Genomic DNA, 13,178 nt, shown 5'->3' on the forward strand with positions numbered 1-13,178 from the left:
GTGGGGTGCGGACTGTAGACATAGTATAACATCACAATATACATATAACACACATAGTATAACATCACAATATACATATAACACACATAGTATAAGAAAATAGACATAGTATAACATCACAATATACATATAATACACAATAGCCATGTATAACATCACAATGTTCATAAATGTAGTAAAATTATTCCCACACAATTTCAGGTCAGACGTTGAGTCTAAAGACCTTTTAGGTACGCCATCCCGAAGGCCGCATACTTCCGGAATGGGCAGACGCCGTGGCGATGGCACAGATCTTGATTGGCTAATGGGAGATGTGAAGAATGATGGTGTGAAAACCGATGAAGGACTACCAACTTCAGCTAAAACAGATGGCGCCACTACTGAAACGGACGCGAAGGTGGAGACGGATTGGTTGGGACGGCCATTAAAGATGGCAGCTACTGCGGGGCCAACGTCTGGCCCCTCAACAGCACCCACAGCAAAGAAGGAACACATTTCCTCGACAAAGGAGCCAGCCACACGTGTGAGTGCTGACGGCGCAAACCGGAGAAAATCAGACGGCGAAAATGCAACGACGCTGCAATCAGTAACGCCTGCTTCCCCACAGAGAGGCGATTCACTGGCTGAGCACAGTAAACCTCACAGCCAGACTCAGCGCCAGGATAGTAACAATTGGCGGGGAACGTCAGCCGATACAGATGTTGCACGGAACGATCATTTGGGTGCGAGGCCCACTTCTCTAGAGCAGCCCAAAGGTGAACCGCTAAGTCGGCATGGTCCGATTGTGGAAACGCCTTCTCTCACTACTGTTCCGACGGCCGCTCAAGCAGATATTCTGCAAACACCCGTGCGAGAACAACACGGAACACAAGTGCTTCCAGTGGACCAAGGACTTGAGCAGCAGACACCGGATCAAGTACTTTGGGATCAGTATGACCAGGGGTCACCAGGCATCCTTCCCGCGGTACTGCCGTCTGCCAGCGTCCAGCAGCCGTCTGGTCGGGGTCGTGCAGCGGTCGCCGTCGGTGGTGGCTCCCACACACAGCCCCATGCCCTCACTGCGGAGCTGCACGGATTTCAGAGCAGAGTAAAACACTTCTCGTTTGTCGTTGCAACTCGTGATTAGATTTTGTGCGCGTAGTCGTGATCCGTGTACACACGTGTGTTACTTGTGACTCGCCGAAGCCTGAATGATACAACGAACCTACATATACCAATGTTATATTGTTTCGCGAGTTCGTGCTGATACGTCGGCGGGTCAAAGACCCTATATACTTTATATAGGGTTTTACTTTGTATAGGGTAGTATATAGGGTCTTTGGCAGGTTTCGTATTGCATTCTGTGGTAGTAACTGTAAGTGTTATGAGGCCATGAGGAGTTGTGCATATCGATCGGTTTTACTAGTGAGAGTCTGCGTTTTGCCCACAGATCAGGCAGTTAGAGTTGGAAAGGAATGAGCTTACGTCTATGTTGGAGAGCAGTAAAGTCAGGCTGAGCGAGGAAGGGGAGGCAGTAGAGACGTCCTACAAGAAACGGGTGGCGGTCCTGGAAGAAATTCACACCAAGCGCGAGAGCAGGTGAGTCTGTCGAAACGAGGTGTGTACTGAATACGTAGATCACTAAAATGATATTCGGTCATTTTTTTACGTTTGGTTTCACTTACTAGGTTACAGGAAGAGATATCGGAATTGACAAATCAGCAGTCGGCCAGGGTGACGAATCAGGAACAGGAACGTAAGGAGTTATTGGACGCTCAATTGTTAAAGCTGGAGATATGGGAGAAAAACAAACACGAGGAGATTGATCGACTAAAAAGTGCACATAGGTGTGTAGATACAATTCGAAATCCAATACGGATTCCGCCGCTATTTGTTTCATTTTGGTTGTTGTAACACTGTTAATAAATAACTGAAAAATAAATTTGAGTCTGTAGCACACAGAACTTAATAATTTACAAGGTAGTAGGAGCAATATCTATTATCTGGCATAATATCTATGATCAGCATTACCTTATGCTCGTCATACAGATTACATCTCTGTAAAAATGTCAAAACTCAATTATATCTTGTGTATCTATTATTTATCAAGTGTTACTCGACAATTTTTTATCTGAATGTTTGTGCCTAAATCATGTAAGCTGACATATGTAACTGCCGTTGTTGTGTTTTTACTGCACCGTTGATTATATATGCAATGTATCCCTAATACTTTGTTAACTGGTAATTGCAGACTGGCGCTGTCCGAGTTGAGAAAGGACCATGATGACCAACTGTTGAGGCTAAACAAAATCCGAGAGCAAGAGATTGAAGCAATTACCAGTGTTCAATCACACAGCAGGTATGACTATAGTGTCCATTCACACCGAATGTATAGATATAGTGTTCAGTCACACATGCACAGCAGGCATAACTATAGCATCTACCCCACACAGAAGGAATTGTTATTGTGTCCAATCACACTGCAGGTATGTCTATTGCATCCAACCACACATAAGCTATAGCTATAGTGTCCAGTCACAAAGTAGGTATAGCTATAGGTTCTACTCACACAGCAGGTATATCTACAATGTTCAGTCAAAAAACAGGTATAGCTATAGTGTCCAGTCACGTGGCGTGGACGTACCATCCGTCTGCAGTGGTGTAGCATCAGCAGCAAAGCAAATCTCTGTTTCTATTCGCCCCCAATTGCATGTATATTTAATAAATTACACGGCATTCACTTCTTTATGTATATAACAACAAAATTAACACCGTGTTTGCTTTCCCCCCAAAAAATTTATAAGAATGAATATTTATACATGTGTCATTTTTGTGTGAACTGTGTTCAATTACTACCCACATGTACATGCTTTCCTCATACGCAGGTCGCTACAGCATGTCCTGGATAAGATGGACGAGAATGCACAGAGCCTTGGCGATCTGCAAGTGAAAGTCGAATCTCAGCACAGCTCCCAACTGAATGACCGCGAGGCTGCCTTAAAGATACGGGACGAGCAACTAAAGCGTAAGCAGTCAAAGAAGAGCCTTGTGATTGTTTCTGGCAACCGCAATCTGTAGGTGATAGCAAGTGAGCATGGCATGACTGCTACGTGATGTTAGTGATGTATGTTAAGTTGCCAGATAGTAGTACTGATTGAGCAATTTACTATTCGTGTGGTTTATCTGTTCAACCATAGATCTACCAGTTATTCTACGACCGTGGACAATTTATGTATGAGATTTTGAATAGGCACTTAATGAATAGATGGATGGAGGGACGGGCAGACGGATGGATGGATAGATACATGTACATACATTGATTGGTCAGTTGATTTTTAGCTCACCTTGACATCGTCAAGATGAGCTATTGCCATGGGGTGTCGTCCGTCGTACGTCCGTCCGTCCGTCCGTCAAAATTTGGCTACGGTCCACGATAACTCAAGAACCGTTTGACCCACAAGTGTTTCAAATTGAATACAGTTGTTACTCCTATGGGAGATGTTTGAACGTCCTATTTTGGAGCACGCCAGTCGACCTACTTTCGAGCCACGTCCACTTTTTGGCAAAAATGGAAATGGCCATAAGTCAATTCAGCGTTCAACGGATTTTGCTCATTTCTAGTATGTGAATGAATAAGGACTGGCCCCCAAACATATCACACGGGTTTTTGATATTTTTTAAATTGTGCAAATTAGGTAGATTTGGCAATTTCACTATACATTTCAGTGTCTGCCTACGGTCAACGATAACTCAATACCGTTTGACCACATGTTTCAAATTGAATACAGATGTCACTCGTATGGGAGAGATTTGAACTTCCTATTTTGGAGCACGCCAGTCGATCCTACTTTCGAGCCACGCCCACTTTTTGACAAAAATGAAAATGGCCATCTAAATTCATTCGATTTTGTAAATTTTGGTATGTGAATGTGTAAGGCTAGCCCCAAAACAGTTGTTACTCCTATGGGAGAGATGACAACGTCCTATTACGTTTATTTCGTCTAACTGGTCAACAAACTCTACAATCATACCTATATACCGTGTAATATTGTGTTTTAGAATTCTTCTTACAGTAATTGGACTGGAATATTTTATTGTTTTTATTTGCGCGATATTCGAAAACCAAAGTGGCGATCATTTAGGCGTAGCACCATCTCTCGTCAGATTTCAGACTTTCAGATCTGAAACACATTTATTTCGCATCAAAAACCTATGCATATATCATTATCAAGAGTATATAATGGGAGATATGCTATAAAATGGGAGTATCCCATTCCTCCCTCCCTCTTCTATCACACCCAAGGTGAGCTACAGTGTCATTGACACTTTCCTTGTGTTTGGTTCAGTGCTTCAGGGGAGACTGGTACGGCAGCAGGATGATAATGAAGCAGAGAGGGGGCGCCTGCAGCAGCTTATTACCAGGCTGGAGGTTCAGCTGCAGGAGCAAGCCCAGCAACTGCAACAGGTATTTCCTCTTCTGCGCATTTCATCGACGGCCTTCCAGAGATCCCTATCACTTCGCTGCGTATGGCCTGTAACGACTGTGATTACTTGATATGTGATCATGATAATTGGATGCCACGTCATATCTGTGGGCTACATCTAGGGGGTGGGGCAGGTGTGGCTACATCTAGGTGGGTGGGGCAGATGGGCTCACATCTAGGGGTTGGGGCAGATGGGCTCACATCTAGGGGGGTGGGGCAGATGGGCTCACGTCTAGGGGGTGGGGCAGATGGGCTCACGTCTAGGGGGTGGGGCAGATAGGCTCACATCTAGGGGGTGGGGCAGATGGGCTCACGTCTAGGTGGGGGTTCATCCAAAGAGGTGGGCGGGGTCTCAATGTATAGATGGGGCCACATCCAGGGGGTGGGGCAAGTGGGGCCTCATCTAGGGGTCTAGGGAAGCCGTTCAGCTTCCCGCTCGGCTCTACGGTTTGGTAGGTGCGCCCGTGGCACCCGTTCCGTAGGGTAGTGACAGGTTGCGGGATAGCGCCCGCCGCATAGGTAGATAAAGGTGACTGATAAATAACACGAACTCAGAATGGAATACTACTCTCCGCTATTTCTATTGCACGACGAAATATACTCTTCACTACAGACATACGAAAACTAGACATACGGCTACACACGCTCACAGAGAGATCACCGAAGAACAATAAATGCCGTACCTTAGACTGTGCTTACTGCCGGCTGCTCTCGATGACGCTCGATCGGGTAAGAAACGGGCAGGCAGCAGATACGGGCGGGGGATAATTGCGGGTACGGCGAGAATCGAGAAGGTAGGCGGAGCGGCTTGGTGTGCGGATATCTCGGCAGACGGAGAAAACGGACGAGTGTGTCTAGGAAGGGTGGAGGAGCTTTGTGCAAACTGGACCGTGTGGCAGAAAGATGAGAGCCGAGTGTTCCTCTACCTCCGAGTTTTGCGTCAACAAATCCGGTCCGTTACTATAACGCAGGTGCATTTCCGCGCGATCACCAATATGCGTCTGTTGTGATTTATGGTGACGCGTCGTACATGCCGTGCCGCGAACTAATATAAACTATCCATATAACCTATCTGTGCAGCCGGCGCTTCCCTACACTTTCCCCGGGGTCCCAAGACGTTTGGAGCCGCACATTTGTGGCGACTAACGGTTGCGCCATCACGTGCGGAAGGCAGTGATGGTGCAACGTTGTCGTGGTGGCCCGGGGCGGGGAAACGCGCACGAAGATATATATATATATATATATATATTTACATTTATATATTAACGACAAATACGTGACTACATCGATGAAATACGCGAACGCGACGATACGTTAGTATATAATTACATTTACATTTACATTTACATTTGCATTTACACATGACATTTAGCTATTGCAGTTGAAATCGCTGGCCTCGGCCGAACCCTCGATCCCTCGGGTCCATCCACACGCCGTCCATCCTGACCCTCCACATTTCCCGGCCCCTGCCCCTGCCCCGTCCGGCAACCCGCACCAGTCGCCGGTCCCGACCGACGTTCTCCTACTCCCAGTGCCAGTCGTGGTGGAGTGGTTGGGCTGGCAGTTGGTCGTGCTGGTTGGGCTCGGGTGGTTGTGGGGCAGCTGGCAGGTCGTGGTCGACGTGGTCGACGGCGTGTGGGTCGACTGGCAGGTCCTCTCTCTCTCCGTGAGGGTCCTCGTCCTGCCAGTCGTCGTTGTGGTCGGGTGTCGGGGGCCGGCGCTTCCCTACAGGGGGTGGGGCAGGTGGGCCACATACAGGGGGTGGGGCAGGTGGGGTCACATCCAGGGGGTGGGGAAGGTGGGGCCAAATCCAGGGGTGGGCAGATGGGCTCACGTCTAGGGGGTGGGGCAGATGGGCTCACGTCTAGGGGGTGGGGCAGGTGGGGCCTCATCTAGGGGGTGGAGCAGTGGGGCCACATACAGGGGTGGGGCAGGTGGGGTCACATCCAGGGGGTGGGGCAGGTGGGTCCACATCCCGGGGGTGGGGCAGATGGGCTCACGTCTAGAGGGGTGGGGCAGAGTGGGGTCACATCAGGGGGTGGGGCAGGTGGGGCCACATCCAAGGGTGGGGCAGATGGGCTCACGTCTAGGGGGGGGGGCAGATGGGCTCACGTCTAAGGGAGTGGGGCAGATGGGCTCACGTCTAGGTGGGGATTCATCCAAAGAGTGGGCGGGGGTCTCATGGGTGGGGCAGGTGGGCCACATCCAGGGGGAGGGGCAGATGGGCTTCACGTCTAGGGGGTTGGGGCAGATGGGCTCATGTCTAGGGGGTGGGGCAGATAGGCTCACATCTAGGTGGGGATTCATCCAAAGAGGTGGGCGGGGGTCTCATGTATAGATGGGGCCACATCCAGGGGTGGGGCCTCATCCAGGGGGTGGGGCAGGTGAGGTCACATCCAGGGGGTGGAGCAGGTGGGGCCACATCCAGGGGGTGGGGCAGGTGGGGCCACATCCAGGGGGTGGGGAGGCAGGGCAACATCCAGAGGGTGGGGTAGGTGAGGCCATATCCAGGGGGTGGGGAGAGCAGTGGGGCCACATCCAGGGGGGGGGAGGCAGGGCCACATCCAGAGGGGTGGGGTAGGTGAGGCCATATCCAGGGGGTGGGGCAGGTGGGGTTACATCTAGGGGGTTGGGCAGGCGAGTGGGGAAGAGGTGTCTGCATCCAATTCTTGACCCACTGTGCCCTGGCTCTCGCCAACCCTACTAACTTTCAGAAAATAATGAGTGATAATTTAAGTGCAATTGCCTCCTGGCGACACCTAGTGCTGATTAAAGTAGTATGTATAAAGGATAGCACTTCAGTCACTATATCAACAGGGTATATGGAAAAAAGTTACACGCTGTCTGAAGTATTGTTCGTCGCACTGCAGAGCCGTGCGCTGCACTCTGCATTGTGAGAGTAAAATCTCGTGCAATACTATTACAGGAAAGATGGGATCTGACAAAAGAACAGAATCGGTTGAAGACCCTCCAGGTGGCTGTGGACAATGAGAGGAGTATGCTACATGATAGCATCAAGAAGGAGAGAGCTGATATACAAAAGTCAAAGGTATCTGTGGCTGTTGTTTCGTGTGACAATAAGCAGATAGTGGCACCACATAGAAAACGCGTGATTAGGTTTGAGTCGAAGATAAAACGTCGCCCGGAGTCGAGAACTCTCGTCGTGATCGGCTATCGCGATACAAAATTTTCGTCGCTATTCGAACAGAATAAGTCGAATACGGAGCCACCGTAATACGAACTATCGTAATACGAATGCTTCCTTGTACGAGACGCGACTGCATTATACGTTCATGTGCGCTGACGTCGACTTGTGTTCAAGCTGCTGCCATGTTTGTTTCAGGATGCGTTGTTAGAGGAACAGAAGACCATCCTCACGCAGCTGTATGACGAGCGGCGGTCTATGGCCAACGAGCGCACACAGTTGTCTTCCAGCCAGGGACTGTTACCTGGAGGCCAACATGAACTGGCCATCAAGTCTATAAAGGTATGAAGCATAGCTTTACAAACACTACTGTCCGCCACGGCAGGTAAATGCTTATTTGCGCAGGTGACACTCAGGTGTAACCTGCCAACTTGGTGTGTGGCTGACAAGGACAAGTCGAACAGTTTTTTTCTTCAAATTATCACGGTAAATTTGGAAGCATGTCTATATTATGCCATCAGAACGCCTTATAAGTCACGAAATGTGGTAGTTCGGAAGTTGGTGTTAGACAAACTTGTTGTAAAACACCAAACTTGTTGTCAAACACCAAACTTGTTGTCAAACACCAAACTTGTTGTCAAACACAAAACTTGTTGTCAAACACAAAACTTGTTGTCAAACACCAAACTTGTTGTCAAACACCAAACTTGTCGAACAACTGTTGTGAGTTGCCTCGTTTCTCCTATAGTCGCAGGCAGAGCATGAGGCTGTGCTGAGTGACATTGCGCGGCAAAAGCAAGAGCTGATCGCCAAAGCAGATGTTTTGGAACGGGAGACCGAAAGGCTGAACGACGAGAAGCGGCAAATTCAGCAACAGAAGCGACATCTGGAGGAAGAACAGAGGAAGCTCGAAAACCTCAGTGAAGGCATCAAAAAGCGTTCGGAAGAGATTGAAGAGCTCGGCCTGGTGTGTTCAGTGTTTCAGATTATAGTCATTGGGATTATAGATTATAAGCGTAGCTCATCTGAGGAGCTACTTAACTAGTAACCTAGTTGTGAATTTCGAAACGTGCAGTGCACTGTGGTACTTATTGCTACTAAATACGTTGCTTTAAGCATGTAAATAATTGCTACTTTGGTTTCTAAGTGTTTGCTTCACCAGCTTTCAAGTTTACATAAACCGTTTATGCATCCAAAAATAACATGGTGTTCACCCGGCAGGTTTAAACAAAAAGTTATAAACACAATTTTCCAAAGTACACATCTGTCTACATAGGCTATTAAGCACTAGTAGTTGTTTGCATACCAAAATCTATGACCTGTGACCTATTGTCAGACACAAAATTAGTCATAACATTAGACTTGACTTTACGATGTTTCTGACCCTGCCTGGAAAATGAAGATTACAGAACATGCAGTCAAAATGCATACCTGTCAACATTTGAAAATCTCTGTGGGTGTTTTTGTTGAAGATCTCATATTCATATTCATATTCATATTTATTGTGATATTCATTTTTTGAGTTGGTTACGCAATGAAGAAATTAGTGAGCAAGTTTATGATGCTTGATTGAATAGCCACATCATTAAAAAACGATATTGATTAAACTCTAATTAAAAGCTGACAGCACAGCTAGAGCTGTATGGGAGATGGCTATGATTGACAATTCTTCACTTTCACGTGATATTTTTTAGAAATCGATCATGTAAATAGCATTGGCGTGTTACAGTGCCTAGTCTCACGTGACACGTACCACATGCGTAACATCTGCCATGTTTCAAGTCGTAATATCCCTAAAAAGATTGCATTACAGTTTTTGTTTATAAAAGCCTGTTTTATGTGTAGCGATACAGTATGAAGCGCCTAATACGCGCACTCGCTGGTACTTTCACAGCATATTTATTGCAGCCCACGTAATATATTAGACGTTTAGAATCACGTTACACCTCATCGTGCATGCACGCTGTGTGCGTTTGAGTAAAGTAAACCTAGACTATCGCATCATAATCAGTTTATTGTCTCATACGGGGCGGTTTGATATTTTATGCACCGCAGATAGCACTGAGTCAGCGGGAGGAGGCCGAAGCTGCTAACTCGGCGGCAAGAAATGTGGAGGCAGAGCAGAGCAGTCTCTGGCCGATGATTCAGGCCCAGATGGAGGTTCTGCGAGGCAAGGAGAAGCATCTTGCTAAGGTGTGAACGCCTGTGCCAGGGCGTGCATGCGCCCGTGCGTGCGTGTTTATCAATACGTGCATGTGAATGTCTGTAGCTGAGAATCTAAGCTCTAAGCTATCTAATCTAAGCTATCTCTTTACGGCATAACATACAGTGGGTGGGTAGCAATGATGAATCGCTGTCAGAGTGTTAAAAGACAATACAGATCCTCGTGACGTACAGAATGGGCGGAAAACTAATCGCTAATAATTTCATTGTGGCAGGAAAAGCTTGATGTCATCAGGCAGCAGCAAGAGTTGGAGCGGCGGAAAGGTGACATGTTAGTTTGCTCCAGCTGTAGGGTCCCCATACGCGATCGACTACTTACGAGTACAGGCAAGTTGAAGCCAGACTAAGAAGAATACATGCGTCCTGATTTTCCTCTTACCAGAAATCTGTCTGATATCAATTTTAATAGCAAACAAAAAGCAAAACCAAGAGTGAATATGTTTAGAGAAACATACTGATGCAGCTGTTAGTAATCTATGCAGAAACTCGTACTTCATAGAAAAACTAGCACAATTTTTTTATTTTCAATGTTGTTGTTTGCGTGCTGCCATAATATTGCCTAAAGAATTCTGTCGTATTGCTTTGTCATCTGTGTTAAATGAACTCTTCACTGAATTTATATATATTATCACACAGCAGTTGATGCAGCCGTATCTGATGCACCAAAACCTGCACGGAATCCATTTGACATGGATAGTATCACCGCCTGGAAATTAAACTCGGATAAGGTAGACAATAATTACTTTCCTCTTTTATACGTAACCTGATATCATTTATTCTTCAACAAGTGAAATGTTAAAAGTAATGGAAATCGGTTTCTAAAAATTTCCAATGGTACTAGACTCGACTGGTTTTGAGTTTATCTACATGGACAAATGTGATGCTCTGAATAATTCTGCAATGCAGGGCATACATATAGGATACAATTTTCTTTTTAATTTCAGGATAAGGATTTCTTGGAACAGGAAATGCTCTTTCTGGAGGCGCTACAGTATTCCACTTACCATAACCCATCCCAGGCTAGCTGACAACCATTTTTTGGAGATTATTAGAGTTAGAGTTTATTGTAGGATGTTGAGTGCTCTATCACACTTTCAGTACAGTAAACAGTGTCATAAAAAGACGTTTTCATCGCAACACCCGATATGTTAATCAGAATTAGCGATTTATTATAATTTAATTGAGTGTCAATACATGATACATTGAAAGTGTAATGAGGCACATGGCGCACAGACACTGCATCATATCATCATCATCATCATCATCATCATCATCATCATCATCATCATCATCATCATCATCATCAGTACATCTGTTCCTGCTAGCATGCATTGTCCATGAATCATCCAGCCCTGTTGAGACTAGTCAGTGTTGCTACTATGCATCATTTCTAATTTCTTATCTTAAATAATCTGCACACTTCAAATCTAACGTTCAATAAAAATATAACTATATTTTTTCAATACTCCTGACGGGTATGCTCTCTCTTTCTCTTTCTCTTTCTTGCAACTTGAGAACGAAATGTGATATATGATCAAGAGCGTATTGAGTATGCTTAATTATTACTTAATACGCTCCTGATATGATGGATAACAAGATGTACAGGAAGACAGTTCGAAGGCTATATCGTATTAAATACCATCGTATAGTAATATATTACATGTTTTAGCATAGGATTGCAAGTATGAGATATCAAATCCTGTGTAACTGGCTCACATATATAACTGAATAAAAACATCTAGTCCAAATGCTAGAAAATGGTTTTATGCATGCTAAAGACTAGACTAGCAATTTAAATACATGTGCCCTCTGTGTGGATACGAAATTATGAGAACACGTGCATAAGATACATGTAGATACAAGGGGGCGTGTTGGTACGCACGCTTGACAGGATGTAAAAACCGACTTATGAATGTAAGCCTTCCGGGGCCAAACAACTATACATACAGACGGAATCATTTCACAATGCATATTACAAGCACAATCAAACCTGCACTCCACCCTATATATATGAACACACGTACTATGCGCAAGTTTTGAGAGACTGACGTACACACTATGACAAACCTCTTACACCATCATTCTATATCAACGCAGTGGTTTACGGCGAAAATAACCTCGTACATAAATTAAATTAAACTTATTACACTTGCACTGTAGTATCCTGTACAGCAATATAACATGTGCACGCCTCTTTCTTATATATGGACAGTATCGCATAACATCAAGAATTTCTACTACATTACACAATCAGGAATAGATTTACTCCTGATAAAAGCATTACAACCTAGCAAAAGTCACATAAGTATGCATTGTATACAGGGTCCTGTAATTATGATGCATCGTAATTTAACGTTTATATCGTAATATCGTATAACGTTATGCTTTGCACATGGTTGGTGGATGATAGATACACTCATTTAGTTTAAATCCCTGTAAAGGTATACTGATGATGCTGTCACGGCCAACTATTTATATGAAAATATTTCTGAAGCCGTTTCTATCCATTTGTGAACTTGACAGTATCATTGTTACACCGTCTCACAAATCTCCAACGTATGCTACGATATACAAACATGATGTTGCACCACCATCGCTCCATTTTATGCAACTGAATTACCAACAAAGTTGAAATATTTAAACCAAAACGTGTCCATTTGGAATTTAATACAGGCATGATATTTAACCCCCGGATTAAATCGGTTTTCTCACTATTCCCCCAACCAGTTCACCCACTGTATCGATGTGAATTCAAAATCAAAATTTGGGCTAGGAGTAGAGTTAGATATGTGGGTTGAAGTATTCTGCACGTGAATTATCTCTGCTGTATCTATCTATACATGTTATAATAATATAATAATGACAATATATTATATCAGGAGCAAAGAAATAATAAATATATTCCCTATTATCTTACTTCTGATTATATATATGTATATATATCAAGAGTACATAATAGAGATATAGATAGAATATATCAAGAGCTAATAATACCTTTTTAATAAAGGTAATATTAAAAAAGGTTACAATTTAACCTTAATAAACCTTAATAAAGGTATTATTAGCTCTTAAATATATATATATATGTAAGACACAGTTAGTCGTGTGTAATGGTAACAATTGCCATATTGCCTAATTTCATTACTAATGTAAACTTTATGTAATTTTCACAATTTAATCTGGGTAAGTACAACATTCGCATTGTGTTGTGGAGCAGCATTTGAATAGCATCCAAGTACAGTTATTAGGCAATATATAGAGTACATAACCATTAACACTTTGGCATTAAATTCGTATATATATTTACGATCATTGTGTTATTGGAATGGCCCAAGTGCCTGAGGGCA

At 44.6% G+C, this 13,178-nt stretch overlaps 1 protein-coding gene across 5 annotated transcripts in view; it reads left to right on the forward strand.

Moving 5' to 3' along the window:
• LOC106806174 (fas-binding factor 1-like) overlaps positions 1-12,714 on the forward strand; it is a 26,611-nt gene extending 13,897 nt beyond the window's left edge. For 4 of the 5 annotated variants that reach the window (XM_014808039.1, XM_014808038.1, XM_014808040.1 and 1 more), the window contains exons 8-20: positions 202-1,087; positions 1,430-1,578; positions 1,668-1,826; positions 2,231-2,338; positions 2,865-3,004; positions 4,326-4,444; positions 7,390-7,512; positions 7,807-7,950; positions 8,357-8,575; positions 9,664-9,801; positions 10,047-10,158; positions 10,468-10,559; positions 10,776-12,714. In XM_014808039.1, the coding sequence (XP_014663525.1) occupies positions 202-1,087; positions 1,430-1,578; positions 1,668-1,826; positions 2,231-2,338; positions 2,865-3,004; positions 4,326-4,444; positions 7,390-7,512; positions 7,807-7,950; positions 8,357-8,575; positions 9,664-9,801; positions 10,047-10,158; positions 10,468-10,559; positions 10,776-10,859 (2,473 nt within the window). In that variant the 3' untranslated portion in view covers positions 10,860-12,714. The remainder of the gene's footprint in view (positions 1-201; positions 1,088-1,429; positions 1,579-1,667; positions 1,827-2,230; positions 2,339-2,864; positions 3,005-4,325; positions 4,445-7,389; positions 7,513-7,806; positions 7,951-8,356; positions 8,576-9,663; positions 9,802-10,046; positions 10,159-10,467; positions 10,560-10,775) is intronic. The other variant, XM_014808037.1, reaches the window with a different exon arrangement.
• The last annotated feature ends 464 nt before the right edge of the window (positions 12,715-13,178 follow it).

Source organism: Priapulus caudatus, unplaced genomic scaffold (genome assembly GCF_000485595.1).
Source record: "Priapulus caudatus unplaced genomic scaffold, Priapulus_caudatus-5.0.1 Scaffold145, whole genome shotgun sequence".
Classification (NCBI taxonomy): domain Eukaryota; kingdom Metazoa; phylum Priapulida; class Priapulimorpha; order Priapulimorphida; family Priapulidae; genus Priapulus; species Priapulus caudatus.